Source organism: Nuphar pumila, chromosome 13, assembly GCF_984573655.1.
Source record: "Nuphar pumila chromosome 13, dmNupPumi1.hap1.1, whole genome shotgun sequence".
In the NCBI taxonomy this organism is placed as follows: Eukaryota; Viridiplantae; Streptophyta; class Magnoliopsida; order Nymphaeales; family Nymphaeaceae; genus Nuphar; species Nuphar pumila.
The window spans coordinates 26166945-26184208 of NC_143261.1; the positions used below are offsets into that span (position 1 = coordinate 26166945).

The 17264-nt window shown below is 38.5% G+C and overlaps 1 protein-coding gene across 1 annotated transcript; it reads left to right on the plus strand.

Moving 5' to 3' along the window:
• Positions 1 to 9404: 9404 nt before the first annotated feature.
• LOC149818152 (uncharacterized) lies at positions 9405 to 9767 on the plus strand. Its single transcript, XM_089986159.1, has one exon. It carries the CDS (start codon positions 9405 to 9407, stop codon positions 9765 to 9767), a length of 363 nt encoding a protein of 120 aa, XP_089842285.1.
• The last annotated feature ends 7497 nt before the right edge of the window (positions 9768 to 17264 follow it).

The window sequence follows — 17264 nt, forward strand, 5'->3', positions numbered from 1 at the left end:
CTTCTTGCTTGATTTGATCTGAACCACTTGGGAATACTGATGCTCTCTACAGAATGGATGATTAAATTTCGATGATGAAGATTCAGGATAGAAATGAATATAGAAAAAAATATTTGATAAGAATTTGGTAGACAATTGGAAGAACATCCCATTACTAGAGATTGGGTCGCCGCTGGAGTCACGACAATTATGTTGTCATTCTTTGCAAGAAGAACGAACAACTGCAAATATGCCTTGTCACCTAGGCGAGGTCGTCAAACCAAGAATGAAGAATTTGAAAGATTTTTATTCATTGAAGGGAAAACATGCTTGTATTAATAATAAACTTGAGAAAGAGGGGGCAGACAAACAATTTGCCACCACTCTTTATGATCAGCAGAGACACGAGGATTGGAGAAAAGAGTGGGAATGATGAAAGAATCCCAGCCATCTTTGGCAGAATGGTATGTTTCAGATCACTGCGCTGATGCAAGGTCAAATTCTGGCATAACCCCTGATAGTAGCCGAGCTTCTACGCGCTTCTGTCTCTGAGAAAATTGCCTGACGCATCACTCTGGATAGTAGTAGGTACAGGAAAATGGGCCAAGTAGCTTGAACTGCTTGCCATACACATATGTATATTTGGGAAGAGGGTGAGCCCTTCAGTGCACAGAACCATCGCATGCTGATTTCTTTCTCGAGTTGTTCTAGATAATGAGCTGACTTCTGCAAATGCCTCGTACTGTTGATAGATCTCGATTAGGCTCACATACTCATTCTCATTTTCTTCAATCAGTGGCCAAGACTTGCGCCCTGTCATGCGAGCTACGGCATCTTTGGGGTTCAGACCCTTGACATTGATCAGAAACTGGTGCTCTAACGGATCTCCAGGCTGACCGGCTGGTTCAGGCAGTCCCATAATCTCTGAAAATTCATCCATCAGTAGTGTCATCTCGCCCCACGGGAACCAGAACGTGCAAGTACGCGGATTCCACCGCTCTGCCAATGCATGAATCAGATTGCCGTTGACTGTCAATTTTCTCACTGCGGAGGCCAGTTCCAACCCACAATCGCTCAAGTGGTCCGAAAATATACAAGAGAAGTTTTTGAACCAGACATAGTACCACCGGGGGAAGAAGGCTCCGGTGCTGAGAGCTTGATGCTCGGGAAGACTTTGTCGCACCTCGTAGGAGATGTGACCCTCATGAAAGACAGAGTCGAGCTGATTGAATGCCATTAGACTGAAAGATAGGAAGATTGGAATTAGACTTTGAAAAAAATACAAGAATTTTGAAAATTGCAGGCAGGATAAAAAGCTAGAAATTCGAAGTCCAGAGGAACGAAAGAATGGAAAATCTCCTGGAGTTTTGAAGAAAAAGTTGGATAATTTAGAAAAATCATCCAGGGTTTTTGAGAAAAAAAAATATTTCATAAAAGATAAAAAAATGAGGTATTTTGAAAAATTGTTCGGTATTTTGAAAAAATTGGGAAAAATATGAGAAAATAAGGCAAAAATGAATATCATATATTCAATCACAAACAATTATGCACATACAACAATCCCTAAGAAGCCAACTCTAAATGCATTGATTTTGAAAGAGCTTTAGGACCCTAATCCTGACTCTAGGCTCAGATCAACTGTTTCCAATCCAGTTATGCCGATATACTCGAGCCGAGGCTCGATGTACGTGGCATAAAACTCATCTCCGGGTCTAGGCTTGTGTTTTCCCAACATCCTTGAGCGCCTGCCGATATACGTTGGACTATGACCCTTGGTACGTGGCAGGGGGGCGTTAGCCCAAATAAGTGGCCCAGTTGTGAGGCTCTGTCCCGAACTATGGTTCTGCAAGAGAGCCCAACAATGTGAAGACCGGGTAGACATAGGTGGGGTGGTTTTTGAAATATGATCACATGCAGGCAAACAGAGGGCTCTAAGTCCTAAAGAGATAGAATTTTGAAAACTTTTGAAGAAGCAAACATTGTTTTCATACCAGTCCTAGATTAAGGAGTGTTGTATTTCAGACCTAAGTTTATGTGAGCATGCATAATTCTCCTCAATATGGTCCTACCAAACCATGCCTAGTCTACATGCAATCCATGTCAGCTGGGTTCAAGTCTAGGCTCCTAGGTTCACATGGTATCAGAAATTAAAAGCTGACATTCCATAGAGCCTAATTTTGATAATTGAGCTAAGTTAAAGCACATACTTGATCAGGCGAAGACAAGTCCCATCTCGGTCGCCAAACCTGTTATCATCGCAAAATTTTTTCCCTCCCTTGCGAGAGAGAAACGAATTTCGCAAGTCAAACTCGACCAAAGTTTTGAAAATTGTTTTGAAAATTTACTTGCCTCCGTTTTGAAAATTTGCGGGAAAATTCCATGGAATGGGATCCGCCTGTCGGTACGAGGTTCAACCGTTCCTAGCGCCTTTACCAGGGGTAATTGAACCAAGGATCAATTACGTGCTTTAACTTGACTCAAATATCTAAATTATGCTATATTTTTCCTAGAATGCACAAAGAATCAAGCTTGTGCTATGAAATTTTGAAAAATGCAAGTTTGAGAAAATATGATGTTTGCTTTGGAAAATTGAAATGTGCTTGAAAATTGATTGAAAAAGTACTTGAAAATTGAATTCCCGGGAAAATCATTGAAATTCATTGGAAATCAGAAATTTGCATTGGAAAGTGATTCCTCATGAAAACTTGAACTTTGGAAAATCGACTTTGAAATTTGGAATTTCTTTTCTGAGAAAATGGATTTGAGAATTCTAAGAAAATCTAAGAAATTCATTGGAAAATGGCTTTTGAAATGAAAAATGGATTCTCAAGAAACTGAGTTCTCAAGAAAATGAGAAATCTGAGAAAATCGATCTTTTTGAAAACTTGAGACTTTGAAATTTGATAATTTTAAAACATTGGAAAATCTTGGTTTGAACTTGGGAAATGCTTTGAAATCTCTTTTGAAAACTTAGGATTTTGAGAAAATTAGATCCTGAGAAAGACTTAGAAATTCTTGAGAAAGCTGAATTTTCTGAAATTGAAATTGGAAAATAAATTTGAGAATAATGCAATTTGAATGATATGAATGAATGAATATGAATTTGAAAAGGGAATTTTAATTGAGGAATTGGGAAATCCTTTTAAAACTTTGAGAAATGTAGTGCATTTTTGAAGTTAGCCTAAGTGTGTAGGCTGAATGTGGCTAATATGAAGATCATAAATCTTGGTTTTCTTCGTATTTTGACTATGGCCATAAATACGAATCCCACTGAGTTTATAAACTCCATAAGAGCTTATGCACATGCCATTCGTGTAAAGCATAGTGAATTTGAAATAATGTGCATGAATCATACATCACATGAAATATGCATAAATTAAACTATATGCAATGCAGCCCTATTCTAAGCAGAAATGTAACTCTTATTCCAAATATTACATTGATTTTTACATTGAATTGAAATAAAAGAAATAAAATGGCTAAGTCTTCTTCTTGAATATTCCTGCAAAACTGGAAAATAAAGTTAGCACAAAAATGTAGTTTTTTCTGAATTTATCCGAAAATATGGAAAATTATCGGATATTATTCAGATATAAACCCAGAATCATGCCCCCTTTGATATAAACATGAAAAATAATGAATAAATTTTGAAAATAAACTTGAAAATTTGAAATTGAGGTCAAAATGACCAAAATACCCCTGATGACCTTGAAATCAGGGTTTTATGAAAGAATTTTTTGTAAATTTTGGAATTTTGAAAATCAAATGAAATAAATCAAACATAATATGATAAAATATGATGATATGCATGAAATTTTAGAGAATTAGAAATTGAAATTTCGAAATTTAGGTCAAAATGACCAAAATACCCCTAATAACAAGACTATGGCCTTGAAACCAGGGTTTTCTGAAATAAATTTTGCAAAATTGAAAAATATGAAATGCAAATGAGATTAAAATTAACCCTAATATGATTCTACATGCTTATGTACATGATAAAAACCCTAACATGGCGAAAATATCATAAAATATCAAATTTAACTTGATTTTCGCTTCTGAATTTAAAGATAAACTAACACATGGAGCAAATGAACTTGGAATTAAACCAAATTTGGCATGAACAACTAAAATAACCCTAGAAACATAATGGATCTCGAAAATCTATTTTTTTTTATACTTTTAAATATGGAAATTCAAATAAAAACCCTAAATTTTGTGAATTTTGCCTAAAATGTTGATTCTAAAGGGGATTTAGGATATTAAATTTCCATAAAAATTTCCCAAATTTCATGGGGTGATAGAGGACAGTAAGACAAGGATTGTTGCCTTTTACACTTTCTAGTTTTGACCTATGGTCGGATCTGTACCACTCCGGCAAGTCGGATCGGAATCCGGCGACTCTAGTAAATGAAGGAAACAGACAGGTTTTGGTAGAAAATGTAGGAAAAATGGCATACAGATGGGAAAACAGCTGAAATTATGGGAAAATGTCTCTGAAAAACAGAGTAAGATTTTATCTTTTGACACCATTGGGATTCAGGTTACGGTTTGGAAAAGGCCACACTGTTATCAGAGAACTAAATCTCTGGAATTTCTGGACATTGGAATCTGTTAGACAGAAAGAGAAAATCCGGGAAAAATAATGAAACAGATTCAAAAATTCTCAAATTTTGGGAAATGACAGAACATTATGTTAGGAAAAACTTTCATGTTGAAAGTTTTTGCAGACGAATTACAGATTGGGTGGACTTGGTGCATTAGGGTCTGTCTATACCCTGACAAAAGAAAATTGATATTTTCCCAGAGGTCTGAGAAATCTGATTTTTTACAGAGATCAAAACTGCTTGGAAAAACCTAAAAATTTCCAGATCATTAGTAGATTCAATCATGAATCCACTGTGAGTTTTAAAAGAAAATCCGAATGCTCCACAAGGATGAATCCGAAGGTTATTTTCTGCTAAATCAGAGATTGAAATTTTTGGAGAGTTCAAAACTTGATTCGGTTCTTGACTTTTGAAATGAAATTTCTGACCTCAAACCAATCTAGAATTTTTGCAGGATATCAATAACACGCAAGAATGTCTAATACAAAATTTTTAGGATTTATCAATGAAGATTCATACATGAGATAACAGCTAGACTCTATACATGAATTAAAAAAAAATGATAAAGCAATAGACATGTATTAATGAAACTAATAAAAGAAAAAAAGAAAAAAACAATAACTAATTAAGCTAAACGCCTAAGGCATATGATTTTCACTAAAATGATGATTAAAATAACATAAAATAATAATAAATAAAAAAAATAAAAAAAATAAAAAAAAGGGGATATGAAATTGATTGTTGTTGGCTTTTGACATAAGAGATCCGATTCATCTTCCGAATGGATCATCTTACATGCATAGCGTTGACATGGGCGACTACCGTTTCACATCATTCAATCCTCATAAAGAAACTCGTGAATCCAGTTTTAAACTGTATTCGTGTTAGATCTATGTAAACATCATATGAAAAATTTTCATTGCACCTTGAGACAGAGTTTTTCTTTTTGCTTTTTTTTTTTTTTTATTTCTTACTTTACCTTGAAGGAGACTTGTTGCTGTGGCTGTCACTTTGATCGGAGAGGAGGGCTACCTTGGTGGAGATGCTGGACTGTTGAAGCAGGTGGAGATTTGTTGTTGTGGCTGTCACCTTGATCGGAGAGGAGGGCTTGTTGCTGAAGGTGTTGAAGGAGATGGGCTGAAGCAGGCAACTGCTTCCTTTTGCTGTAGATCTTGAAGGATACAGTGGCTGTACTAGAAGTGTTGGAGGCTGCAGGTGACTGTACTGGTGGAAGGAGATGGCTGGGACTAGTCAGCTACTTGGAAGAAGCTGGTTATCAATGCAACCAAAGAGAGGAAGTAACTGGATCGGCTGGAGCAAAGGGTGGCCTTTGCTGTGATGATGAAATTGTGTGAGGAAGAATCAGCTGCCCCTTGATGTGTTGAAGATGGCTGAAGCTAATGGGAGAAGATAGGGTGATGAGAGAGAGGGAAAAAGAGAGAGAGCCGGAAGAAAGAGAGATAGGCGTTAAGAGTTGGGAGGCAGCCGTCTTTCTCTTTTTTTTACAACTTAGGTTTTAATCACATAAAACCCTAAGTTTCTAATAGTGTGCAATGGCTTTGATTATTGACTCTACGTGAATGGCTTCAGCCATATCACCTTGGAGGAAATATGAAGGGAGTAAGGAAGAAAGGGGAAAGAAGGAAGGGAAGGAAAAGGAAAGAAGAAGGGAAAAAGGAAAAGGAAAAGAAGAAAGAAAGGAGGGGGAAAGAGGAAGAGAGAAGGGGCTGGAAAAGAAGCTTACGTAAGTGGAGAGAGGGGAAAGAAAAAGGAGGAAAAAGAAAGAAAAAGGAAGAAGAAAAAAAGAAAAGAAAGAAAGAAGGAAAGAAAAGAAATAAAAAAAAGAAAATAGAAAAAAGAATGGAAGTGGGCTGGATTGAGGGCTAGGGTGGTTGACCCCCTTGTGGGTCCCACCTTAGGAAAAATAAAATAAGAAAATAAAATAAAAACAAAATAAAACAAACAAAAAATAAAGAAAAAGATAATTTTTTTTCTTTTCTTATAAATTAAAACAATAAAATGCAAATGGATGGGCCATCTCAGAGCGGGTCCAAATTCCACTTTTGAAATTCATTTTGACGATTAAAGGGGTAAAATAGTATTTTCAAAAAATTTCCACACGAAACGGGCTATTTTTGGCAGTTTTTGAAACGAGCTCGGATTTTGAAGTTCAATACCTCGTTGCGAACCAAATCCAATATAGAATTTGAAAATTTGATTTTGAACGAAATCCAGATTGTTTTTCTTGAGAAAATATTTCCAAACGAAATGAGCTATTTTTGGCAGTTTTTGAAACGAGCTCAGATTTTGAAGTTCAATACCTCGTTGCGAAGCAAATCCAGTGTAGAATTTAAAAAATTGAGTTTGAAATAAATCCAGATTGTTTTTCTCAAGAAAATATTTCCAAATTTAGAATCCCGGGGGTAAAAATCTCAATTTTGGAAACCCGAGGTTTGAAATTGAATTATGAAAATTTTTAAAACTCAATCTGGATTGAAATTTATAAAACTGGAGTTCTGGACTTCGAAAATGGAATGAAATGTGATGAAATGTTATGAAATGTTGAGAAATGATATGAAATGATGAGAAATGACATGAAATGCTATGCGAAATGCTAACCCTCAATAAAGAATTTTGGATGTTAGACCCCGATTGACACTTGTACCAGTTCAAAAAGTGTTAAAATTGACAAAATTTGCAAAAATGGTTGAAGAAATGATTTTCGAGCTCTGCCAAGCTAGAGTAACACTGAAAATTAGGGTTTGAGCTGGATTCAACTGAAATGAATTGGATTGAGCTGGGTTTTAGAGTTTCAGAACTCAAATGAACTGACCAGACACTGACTCAACTGACCTTTTCGACTGAATTTTCAAGAAAAGCTACCATTTTAGAGAAATGGTACGGAATGGTCACTGGAGCGAAGTGAATTACGAACTTGAGCTGACTTTGAGCTAAAAAAAGGTCAATAATAGTGACATGAACTAAAATCAAAGCTCGAACACTAGCTCAATTGGCTGAACTCAGCTCAATTTCAGCTGAAAGTGCTGAAATGGACTAAAATGGGCTCCTGGACACTTGGAAATGGTTTTGAACTGAAATTGGAGCACTCGAACTCGTGGTGAGCTCAAGTTAGACTCTGAGGAATACGACTAACTATAAATGACTGACTCGGAGACAATTGGCTTGGATTTGAGCGAGAAATGAGCTCACTTCTGAAGAAATGATCCCATTTTGGCAAGAATTGTCAGAAATGAAAATGGTCTTCTCACTGTAAGCTCAGATGTGCTTGGAATGACTGATATTCTAAATGTTCTGAATTGACCAGTGAGCTTTGTTGACTCCGACTGACTAGGGTTCGGGATGACCTACGGGTAAAATGGTAATTTTCCTAATGAAAATGGGTAAAATGGTGATTTTCTGTAACTGACTCGGGGTTTGACTCCTACACTGACCTAACAGGGTTGGCACTGCACGAGGAGGATTGTTTGAGAATGGATGAGGAAAATTTGGGGTGTTTATATACGTGTATGAGACTTTTTAAATAAAATAAAAGGAATAATTTTAGATATATTGCGTGAGATGTGATAAAATCTTGTACGAATCCAATAAACCATGTGATGTTAAGTGATAATTTTTCTGCAGTACAAATGGTCACTCGCAGAGAAACATCTTATCTTTCAAAGGACACGGTAGCAGCTAGGCGGGAAAGGGAAACCATTAGCGGACAGTCGTGAAGGACACCCTTATCATCCCCTACTACGGAAGGGGCACGAGTTCAGGGAAGCCACGCAGCAACACACACACTGGAGAGATATACTCCCCGAGAAGGTAGAGAAGAAAGTATAGAGATCCCACCTGGATCCCCAATGAGTCAAAGTACGAGGATACCGCCAGAATACACTACCAACCACATATTGTATGAGCTTCTGCAAACGACCCGAGCACAACAAAGTCAACTTCAGACGGTAATTTCTGATATCACCTCATGGGCGGAGAGGTTCAAGAACATGCAGCCTCCACTCTTTGATGACACTCCTGACGGTGTCGTGGCAGAGAATTGGCTGATGCAAGTTGAAAAGGCATTGGATGCCATCCAATATCCAGAGGATCAGAGGGTATGGATAGCTGTATCCAATCTGACCAGCGATGCAGAGCACTGGTGGAGGTCCATCAGGGACACCTTGGAACCGGATACGTACTTGCCTTAGTCCACATTTATGAGAAGATTTTACAGGCAATTTTTTTCCAAAGTGTCAGAGGGTGGAAAAGGAAGAGGAATTCAGGAAGTTGAAGCAGGGTGACATGACGGTTGCCCAATATACCGCTCGTCTCAACTCTCTCTCCCGTTTTGCCAAGTTCTTAGTGGTAAATAAGAAAGAGAAGTGCAGAAGGTTTGAGAGAGGTTTGAGGCCCGAAATTTTGAGATTGGTCGGGCCACAACAAATAAAGAAATACAGCCGACTCGTAGACTATGCCTCTAGATACGAGTTTTGGGAGATGCGGATAGCAGAGAAACCTCAAGTGAAAGAAAAAGTCAAAACGGAAGATAAGACCCAGCACGGTGGTGGCAACGTGGTAGAGTCCTCGTGGAGGAAGTTTCATTCTAAAGGAAGATTCGAGCGAGACAATAGGAGGCAGTACGAAGGATAAACTTCTGATCAGAACCAGGGTAAGCAAGTCAAGTATGCAGGCAATCAACAAGCCAAGCGATAGAAGATCCAGAAGCCGACCCAGTCGGACAACGCTTGTCAAACTTGTGGTCTCCAGAGGCATGAGGGTAAATGTGACTTGAAGAACGTGAAACGCTTCAACTGCGAGCAGATGGGTCTTTATGCCAATGATTGCCCACAACCTGATCGAAGAAACAACGTCCCACCAAAGCCGAAGCCAGCAGTACCAGGTCGCGCCTATGCGACTGCTCTCCAAAAAGCTCTTGCCAACCCTGAAGTGGTTGAAGGTACACTTCTTATTTCTGGTGTTATTGCTCGTGTATTATTCGACTCAGGAGCCACACATAGTTTCACTTCTTCAGCTTTTGGAAAATGGTTGCCAGTGGCACCTTCTCGATTGAGTGTTTCTTACTTAATAGAGACACCTATAGGAGCAACCACCATCGTGGATACTGTGTATTCTAACTGCGTTGTAAAAATCAAAGATTGCGAGTTGCCAGTGAACTTGTTATAACTCGACTTCAAAGATGTAGATGTTGTTCTGGGCATGGATTGGTTGTCGGACCATCATGCCACTATCGATTGTAGAAGAAAGTGTGTTAGCTTTCAAATACCTCAAACTCCAATTTTCACATACCAGGGTGTTAGAAAATTACCCAAGTCAGCTATCATATCTTGTTTAAAGGTCAATATATATATTGAAAAGGGACAACACAATAAACACAAGATTTATACTGGTTTGGTCAAAATCCTGACCTACATCCAGTCCCCAAACAAACCACTTGAGCTTTCCACTATAACATCCGAGTCACCGGATAAATAGTACAACACCCTCTTCCTCAGAGGTCTTCTTCTCTCAACAGAGAAGGGGCACACCCTCTTCCACAGAGGTCTTCTTCTCTCAACAGAGAAGGACAACACCCTCTTTCACAGAGGTCTTCTTCTCTCAACAGAGAAGGGCAACACCCTCTTTCACAGAGGTCTACTTCTTTTAACAAAGAAGGATTACAGTGAATAACAGAAAGTTACAATACTTCCTATAGAACCTTTAGGATGATATGAATGCACGAATGAAGGATTCTCAGAATGTTCTGTTTGTCACTCAGAAGATACTCTTTGTCAAAGAGTTATTTTTGACTTTTTCTCTTTCTTTTTCTCTTTCTTTTTCTAGGCTCTCTTTCAAATATCGAATAGGTATTTTTCTCGTTGTAAGCTCACTTGTCTATTCCATTCCCTTCTGTGTTGAATAGTTCATATGAGTGTGTTTTTATAGCTTAAAAAATAGTCGTTGGCTTTTTGAAATCGTAGCCTTTTTTAGATGTGAAATGTCATGTCATTTCAAAAAACATCTTTAGAGAAATTCGAGAAAGTCTTCTATCCATAAAAGTAAAATATAGGGTACACTAGTCGTTGTAATATTTTAGGTAATATATATTTTATGTAAAAAGTCTATTTCTTACAATAGTACATTGAACATTGGATTGTAGGTTGTCATGTGGTTTTGTCTTTATCCTAATTAATGATTTATGGTACATAGGTACTTCTTTACTTTAAATGAGTGTAAGTACAATAAATGCTTTGAGATATTCATTTGTACATAGTCATGTCAAGAGTTTTCTTTATGTTGTGTTTTTCAAAGTCTACAGAGAGAATGAAGACTACAAGTAAGTCGACATTCTTGAGAAGGATATTTAACAAGGATTCTTTACAGAAGGTATTTAATGCTATACAAAGAGAATGATGACTTTAAGTAAGTCGACATTCTATGAGTTTGTAAGAAGGTAACTAGAGTCTTTTCAAAACATATTATATTTGTTTTCTTTGTGTAGCCGATTTCATGTTTTGTCTTTTTCCTATATTTGAAATCATTTCTTTAAAGAAGATAACTAGAGTCTTTTCAAAACATATTATATTTGTTTTCTTTGTGTAGCCGATTTCATGTTTTGTCTCTTTCCTATATTTGAAATCATTTCTTTAAAGAAGGTAACTAGAGTCTTTTCAAAACAATATTATATTTGTTTTCTTTGTGTAGCCGATTTCATGTTTTGTCTTTTTCCTATATTTGAAATCATTTCTTTTCATGTTGTCTTGTATATGATATAAGGTACAATTATTACATTTTGAAATCATGTCAAAATACCTTTTTCATAAAGGGTTGTAAGAAGGTACAATTATTTGTTTTCAAAAAGGAGCTTTTTGAAACTATCGTATACTTTTATGAAATAGCTTTTATGAGTGAGTATGTAATATGCAATATGCATCCTTCTGAAGGTTCTGTTACAAATGACTCTAAAGAAGAAAAAATCTTCAACTTGAGGAAGCCGATCTCTTTTAGATGGTCTTTAGGAGTGCATGGCTCAACAAGCTTTTTCTTGAAGGAGTATGATTGCATCATAGTTGTACTTGAACAAGAGGTCTCCATCCTTTTTGAGTGAGATATCCTTGCATCAAATACTCGTTAGATATATGGCAAAACATATCCAGTCATTATATAACATTTTTCAAGAAGACATATTATCATATCATATGAAATTAAATAAGACAGTGTATCATATTATGTGACATTAAAATAGAGTTTCTCAACACGGTCTGGGTGCGGCCCAGACCGAGCCCACCGGTCTGGGTTGCGCCCAGACTAAGCATTCAAAAAAAAATCAGAGGGGGGGGGGGGGGGGGCTGGTTCGGTTTGGGTGCGACCCAGACCGAGCCGAGTCGGTCTGGGTCACACCCTGATCAAACCGAGTTAAGTTAGAAAAAAAAATATTGGGTGAACCGGTTCGGGCCGAACCGGTTCAGACCAAACCGGTTCGGATGGAACCAGTTCCAGTGGAATCGGTTCAAACCAAATTGGGTCTGAACTGAACCGGTTTGGACGAACTCGAGTCAGGACGAACTGGTTCGATCTAACTGGATCTGGGTTCTCAGTTGGGATCCAGTTGGATCTGGACCTATTCTGAATCCAGACTGACTGTTCTGGATCTGATTGGATCAGTCTTGGATCCATTTCAGAACTGGGTCTAGATCAGACTATTCTAGATCTAGTCAGACAATTCAGGATCCAGTCAGACTGTCCTGGATCCAGTTTGACTGTCTTGGATCCAGAAAGAGAGTATGGATCCTGTTCTGGATCCAGTCAAGATATTTTGGATCCAGTTAGAATATCCTGGATCCAGTCAGATTTTTCTGGATCCAGTCAAACAGTTTTGGATCCGGATAAGTGTTGGATCTAGATCCAGACAGTCAGGGTTTGGATTCAAATCAGAATTGGATTCGGATCGGATCATGAGATAGTCTCAAGTTGTCTCGAAATCCGAAATGTACGAAGATATCCATTTGGATACTTGAGATCCATTTCAGTAAAATGGACATATCTTCGCACTCTAAAATCAGAATCGAGTGAGGTTTGATGCATTGGATTCATATTGAAGAGGGAAATCCATTGGTTTATGAAATTCAGTTAAACTAGTAATGAAGAAATTGTGGTTTCTTGAGTAAGATTCGGGAGGGGTATCTTGGTAATTTGGTAAGAGGTTTTATGAATTAATTTAAATATGTTGCTTTATATAACCAAATCACATTGTTAGAGCTTCGTGAGGCTCGATTCAGAGAGATCACAAGTTCGCACTTGAGGTAAAGGATGTTATAAGTAACGTTAGATGTTAATAAACCTTGTTTCACGTTGCTTGTCATTGTATTGTTATAGATGCTATGTGAATCACATGATAAGTTTGAGTTAGACCATGACATGCATAAATTTCATGCTTGACAGTATGAGTTAAGTTATATACATGATCATCGTAATGTGCATGTTAATTTTGATATGTCTTGCATGATAGGAAGAATTTGAACTGCGATTTCATGTTTCTATGATTATTAAATATCATGCATTGTGATGAGACCATATTTAGATTAGAGTCACATTTAGTCTATTCATATTATATGAATGAATATTTAGAGTTCAGCATGCATGACCCCTTAAATCCCGGAAGTGGCGACCTATGGCAAGAGCAACCTGGTTCGCGGCCAGAGTGCAGCCACCATGGAGAGTGGGACGCCGGTGATTTAATGATGTAGAGATACTACATCACTGCGTTCTAAGTGGGAGAGGTGTGAGTCCTAATGTCACCATGAGATTAAGAATGAGTTTGTTGTGATCAGTCATGACACCACTCGTGAGAAAATGAGTGAACTATGAATCTGAAAATATTGTTCAATGTGTGAACTTAGTTATGACTTAAAATTTCACTCACACTGGTTTGAGACTCTGAAGAACCCTGGATGGTTCATAACCATCATGGTTAGGATGTAGCATGAACTATGCCAAGATTGAAAGCTTGACCTCCCGGCTAGCTACCGGTGGGGTCCCTGTGGTGGTTCACTACAGTACCTGGTGGTCCTGGGACCATTGGGAGTGTATGGTTCATTGTCTGGCCAACATGTAGAATTGAGGTGTTCTACTGGGTTGCTACGCCTATAGATGACTATTACCGGTATAGCCACTCTAGTGATAGTTGAGAAAGAGAGAGTATTTGAGAATGATAATGGGGGTAATTAAAATATACAAACACGTGTGGTGTATTGAGAACTAAATTAAGAATAGGGGCTTAGAGCCCACTACAGTTGTAAATTGATTATTTATTTACTTATAATTATTTCTTACTAGGTTGTAGACTCACCCCCATTTTTGTTTAATTACAACTGTAGGTTCCAGGCATTAGATCATTCACTTGTGAGCAACTTTTCCCGTCTTCAAGAGAGCATTGGTATTTTTACTTTCCTTGTCATTGAGAATAATGTAATTGATTTTCTTTGGTTATGAATGATGAACTTTGTAAGAAAAAGTTGATTATGAAAATAAAATAAAAAGTTTTTTTTTAGCATCGTTTTCTCTGTGTAAGCTTTGCGCTCTTCCCTCTGGGAAGTAATACCAACCGAACTCAGACTTCTGAGGTCCCAGATCGGGGTGTTACATCAATGGACCAAAACAATGAGCTTTCTGCTCAACGTGGGCATTCCACTAAGGTACAATGTTGAGAGAGAATCTAGAAGTTTAATTGAGTGTCTTATACCCAAAGGTACAGATTCATCCAGCCAAATCCAACGTGCATTCGCTGCATGTACAAGGCAAACGTCACGCTCCACCTGTGAGCCTAATGCACAACTGGTAGAAAACTTTGGCTTATCTACGTTCCGTTAGCTAGTTGAACAAGTACCTTACACTTCTGCTTATCATCGACAAGATGTCTCATACCATCATGCCAACATCTTGCTTCTGTACTCGGTCAATCACACTTCAGTTGCGCAAAATTACGTAACCAAGATAAATCATCACTGTTCTCTTCAGTGTCGCACACAATGAAAAATAAGATCTCCGTGAATCTTTCTACTCTGATACCAATTTGTCATGAGCTTACTTTTTCTAATAAGCCAGTGCAACACGACAGTCCTTCCTTACCACTGCAAGCTTTTCTATCGCTCTATCACGAGCATAAAATGCTTTGCAAACCCACAATGTGTCAACCTGTCCAAGTTGGTCAACCTAATGGACAAAGGTCGCATACCAACACCTTCCTATGTGCTGAATCATTTTCATTGGCCTTGCGCACCAACCCATGCACAACTACCTCACGGAAGTTGATCAAACACATTTCAAAATGTGCATTGTGCACAACCATCCCATACCAGCTATCACTTCCGAAAGAGGCACAAACTTTGTCTTAGCCTTGCGTGCCATGAAACGTATTGCAGCTCCATGTGCCTGACATTGCAAAACCTCGTCACTGAAGGAACAAGACCTTTTGACCCCCAATCCGAAGACCAGTTGACGATTGAACACCATAGCAAAGAGTACCACCTAGACTCATTCGTCGGTTTCTAGGCATTCACTCGCCTAGCCCTGAGTTACCATACTCAGTTGGAACCACCTAAAGTGATTTATGGGAGAATTAACCCTAACTCACACGCACTTCTGTGCATCCAATAGCTACGTGTGGGACACTCTTGCAAGCTGAGAGGTCCTTAACCAAATCTATAAAGGCAACATCCTCTGATCCGCTGACACTACTTAACCGAACAACGCTCCACATCTGTGTCACCACATAGCGATGCACTAACAACGATATTGATGCCTATCGCATGCCGTGCTACCACCGCATGTCACCGATCAAGCGAACGCATATCGTGCATTTCTGCACTCGATGCATTTTTCACTCAGTAGAGCTTCGCACTATGTGTGTGTGCAATTCACCTACTTATGTCAATAAGTGAGATGAGGTGGGATATTGCATTGTGAAGCCCAATCTAACATTACAACTTATTTATCTTGCTTTTCTGGACAAATAGTTCATTGTTTATTGCATGCAAGGGTGGCAAAGTGGTCCTTTTCTGACGTGACCCAAAGTCATTATTCTGGCCTAACTGAATAAATAGGCAAGGCACAGGTAGGAATGGTAGTAGACCGGGAGGAAATGGGTCTCGCCCCGCCTCTCTCCATTTGGATCAGAGATGGAGGATGTGAAACAAGGATGGAGGTTAAAATCAAAACTCCTGCAAGGATGGAGGTGGGGATGGACTTACACTTCCCCCCGCTCTACCCTGCCCCCGTCCTGATTCCTGCCCTGCCCGCCTCATCCCGTCCCTAATCCTTCTTTAAGGATGGCAATGGACCGAGAAGAAACAATGCCCTGCTCTACCTCACACCGTTTAAACTGAAAATGGATCATGAAATGGGAATAGAGGTTAAAATCCAAACCCATGAGGGAATAGAGGCTGGGATGGAAGGCAAAATTTTAAGACGGGGCGTGGGTGGAGACCTTGTCTCCCGCCTCGCCCCGGCCTGGCCCACTGCCATCCCTAGGCACAGATTTTGCCCATAATATAGTTGATCAGGGCCGCGATATATTTCGCCAAGTCTGTGAGCTCAAAATTGTGGCTGTAGACCATCACGGTCAAAGCAAGATTAGGTTTACACCCAAATGGATCAATTTTTGTTCTAGCTTAGAACCTCTTGGAAATTCTGGCTTGACCTTAAAATGACATACAATATATCTGAATCTGAAATTAGGTTTGGTTATGGAATTTCTTTTCTTGTTTTATAAACCAAACTGATTCTGATATTCCTACTTGATTAGATGTCATATAGTATGCACAGTTTTTCCAGCAGGTTCTTAGTAACCAGTCAAGCTTCTGAAAATTCATGTGTGAGTGTATGCATCTCTCTCTCTCTCTCTCTCTCTCTCTATATATATATATATATATATATATATATATATATATATATATATATATAGAGAGAGAGAGAGAGAGAGAGAGAGAGAGAGAGAGAGAGAGAGAGAGGCACACACGCACATATAATTTTTCAGAAGCTTGACTGGTTACTAAGAACCTGATGGAAAACTGTGCATACTATATGACATCGAGAGAGAGAGAGAGAGAGAGAGAGAGAGAGAGAGAGAGAGAGAGAGAGAGAGAGAGGCATTGTATCAATTATAAAGTTAAGGTCTAAAAGTTTATAGTTTATACCAAAACATAAAAAAGTATTTTTTTTTAAATGGTGGTGTTTACGTGGATTTGCATGATGGTGCTCATAATTCTCCAGTATAATGTTTACTCTATCGTACCCCGAAGCAGGTTATATGTTCCCCCTCGAATAGGGCCGGTACTCCATCTCATGTTCGGGTGTTCCCAAAGAGCGCCACGTATAAGATGCAGACCAGCATGTATCCCCATGTGTGTCCGCATCATATTGCATCGTAATTTGGTGCAGTCGCAAAGACTTAAGTACCCTTTACCGCCATTCTCTTCCTCTTCCTTGAACGGACATAAATGCCCTATATCTAGAAAACTGAATCGACGGTTCACGAAAAGAACAAAACTGCCCTCCATCGTTATCGCGCCAAAATGTTCCACAAAGTTTGCGTATGAAGCAAGTTGTATGTTGTAGGATTTAAATAGTTCAAAACAATCCATTCTCGCCCTAAGCAGAAAACTCTACCGGAGCATACTTTGTTTT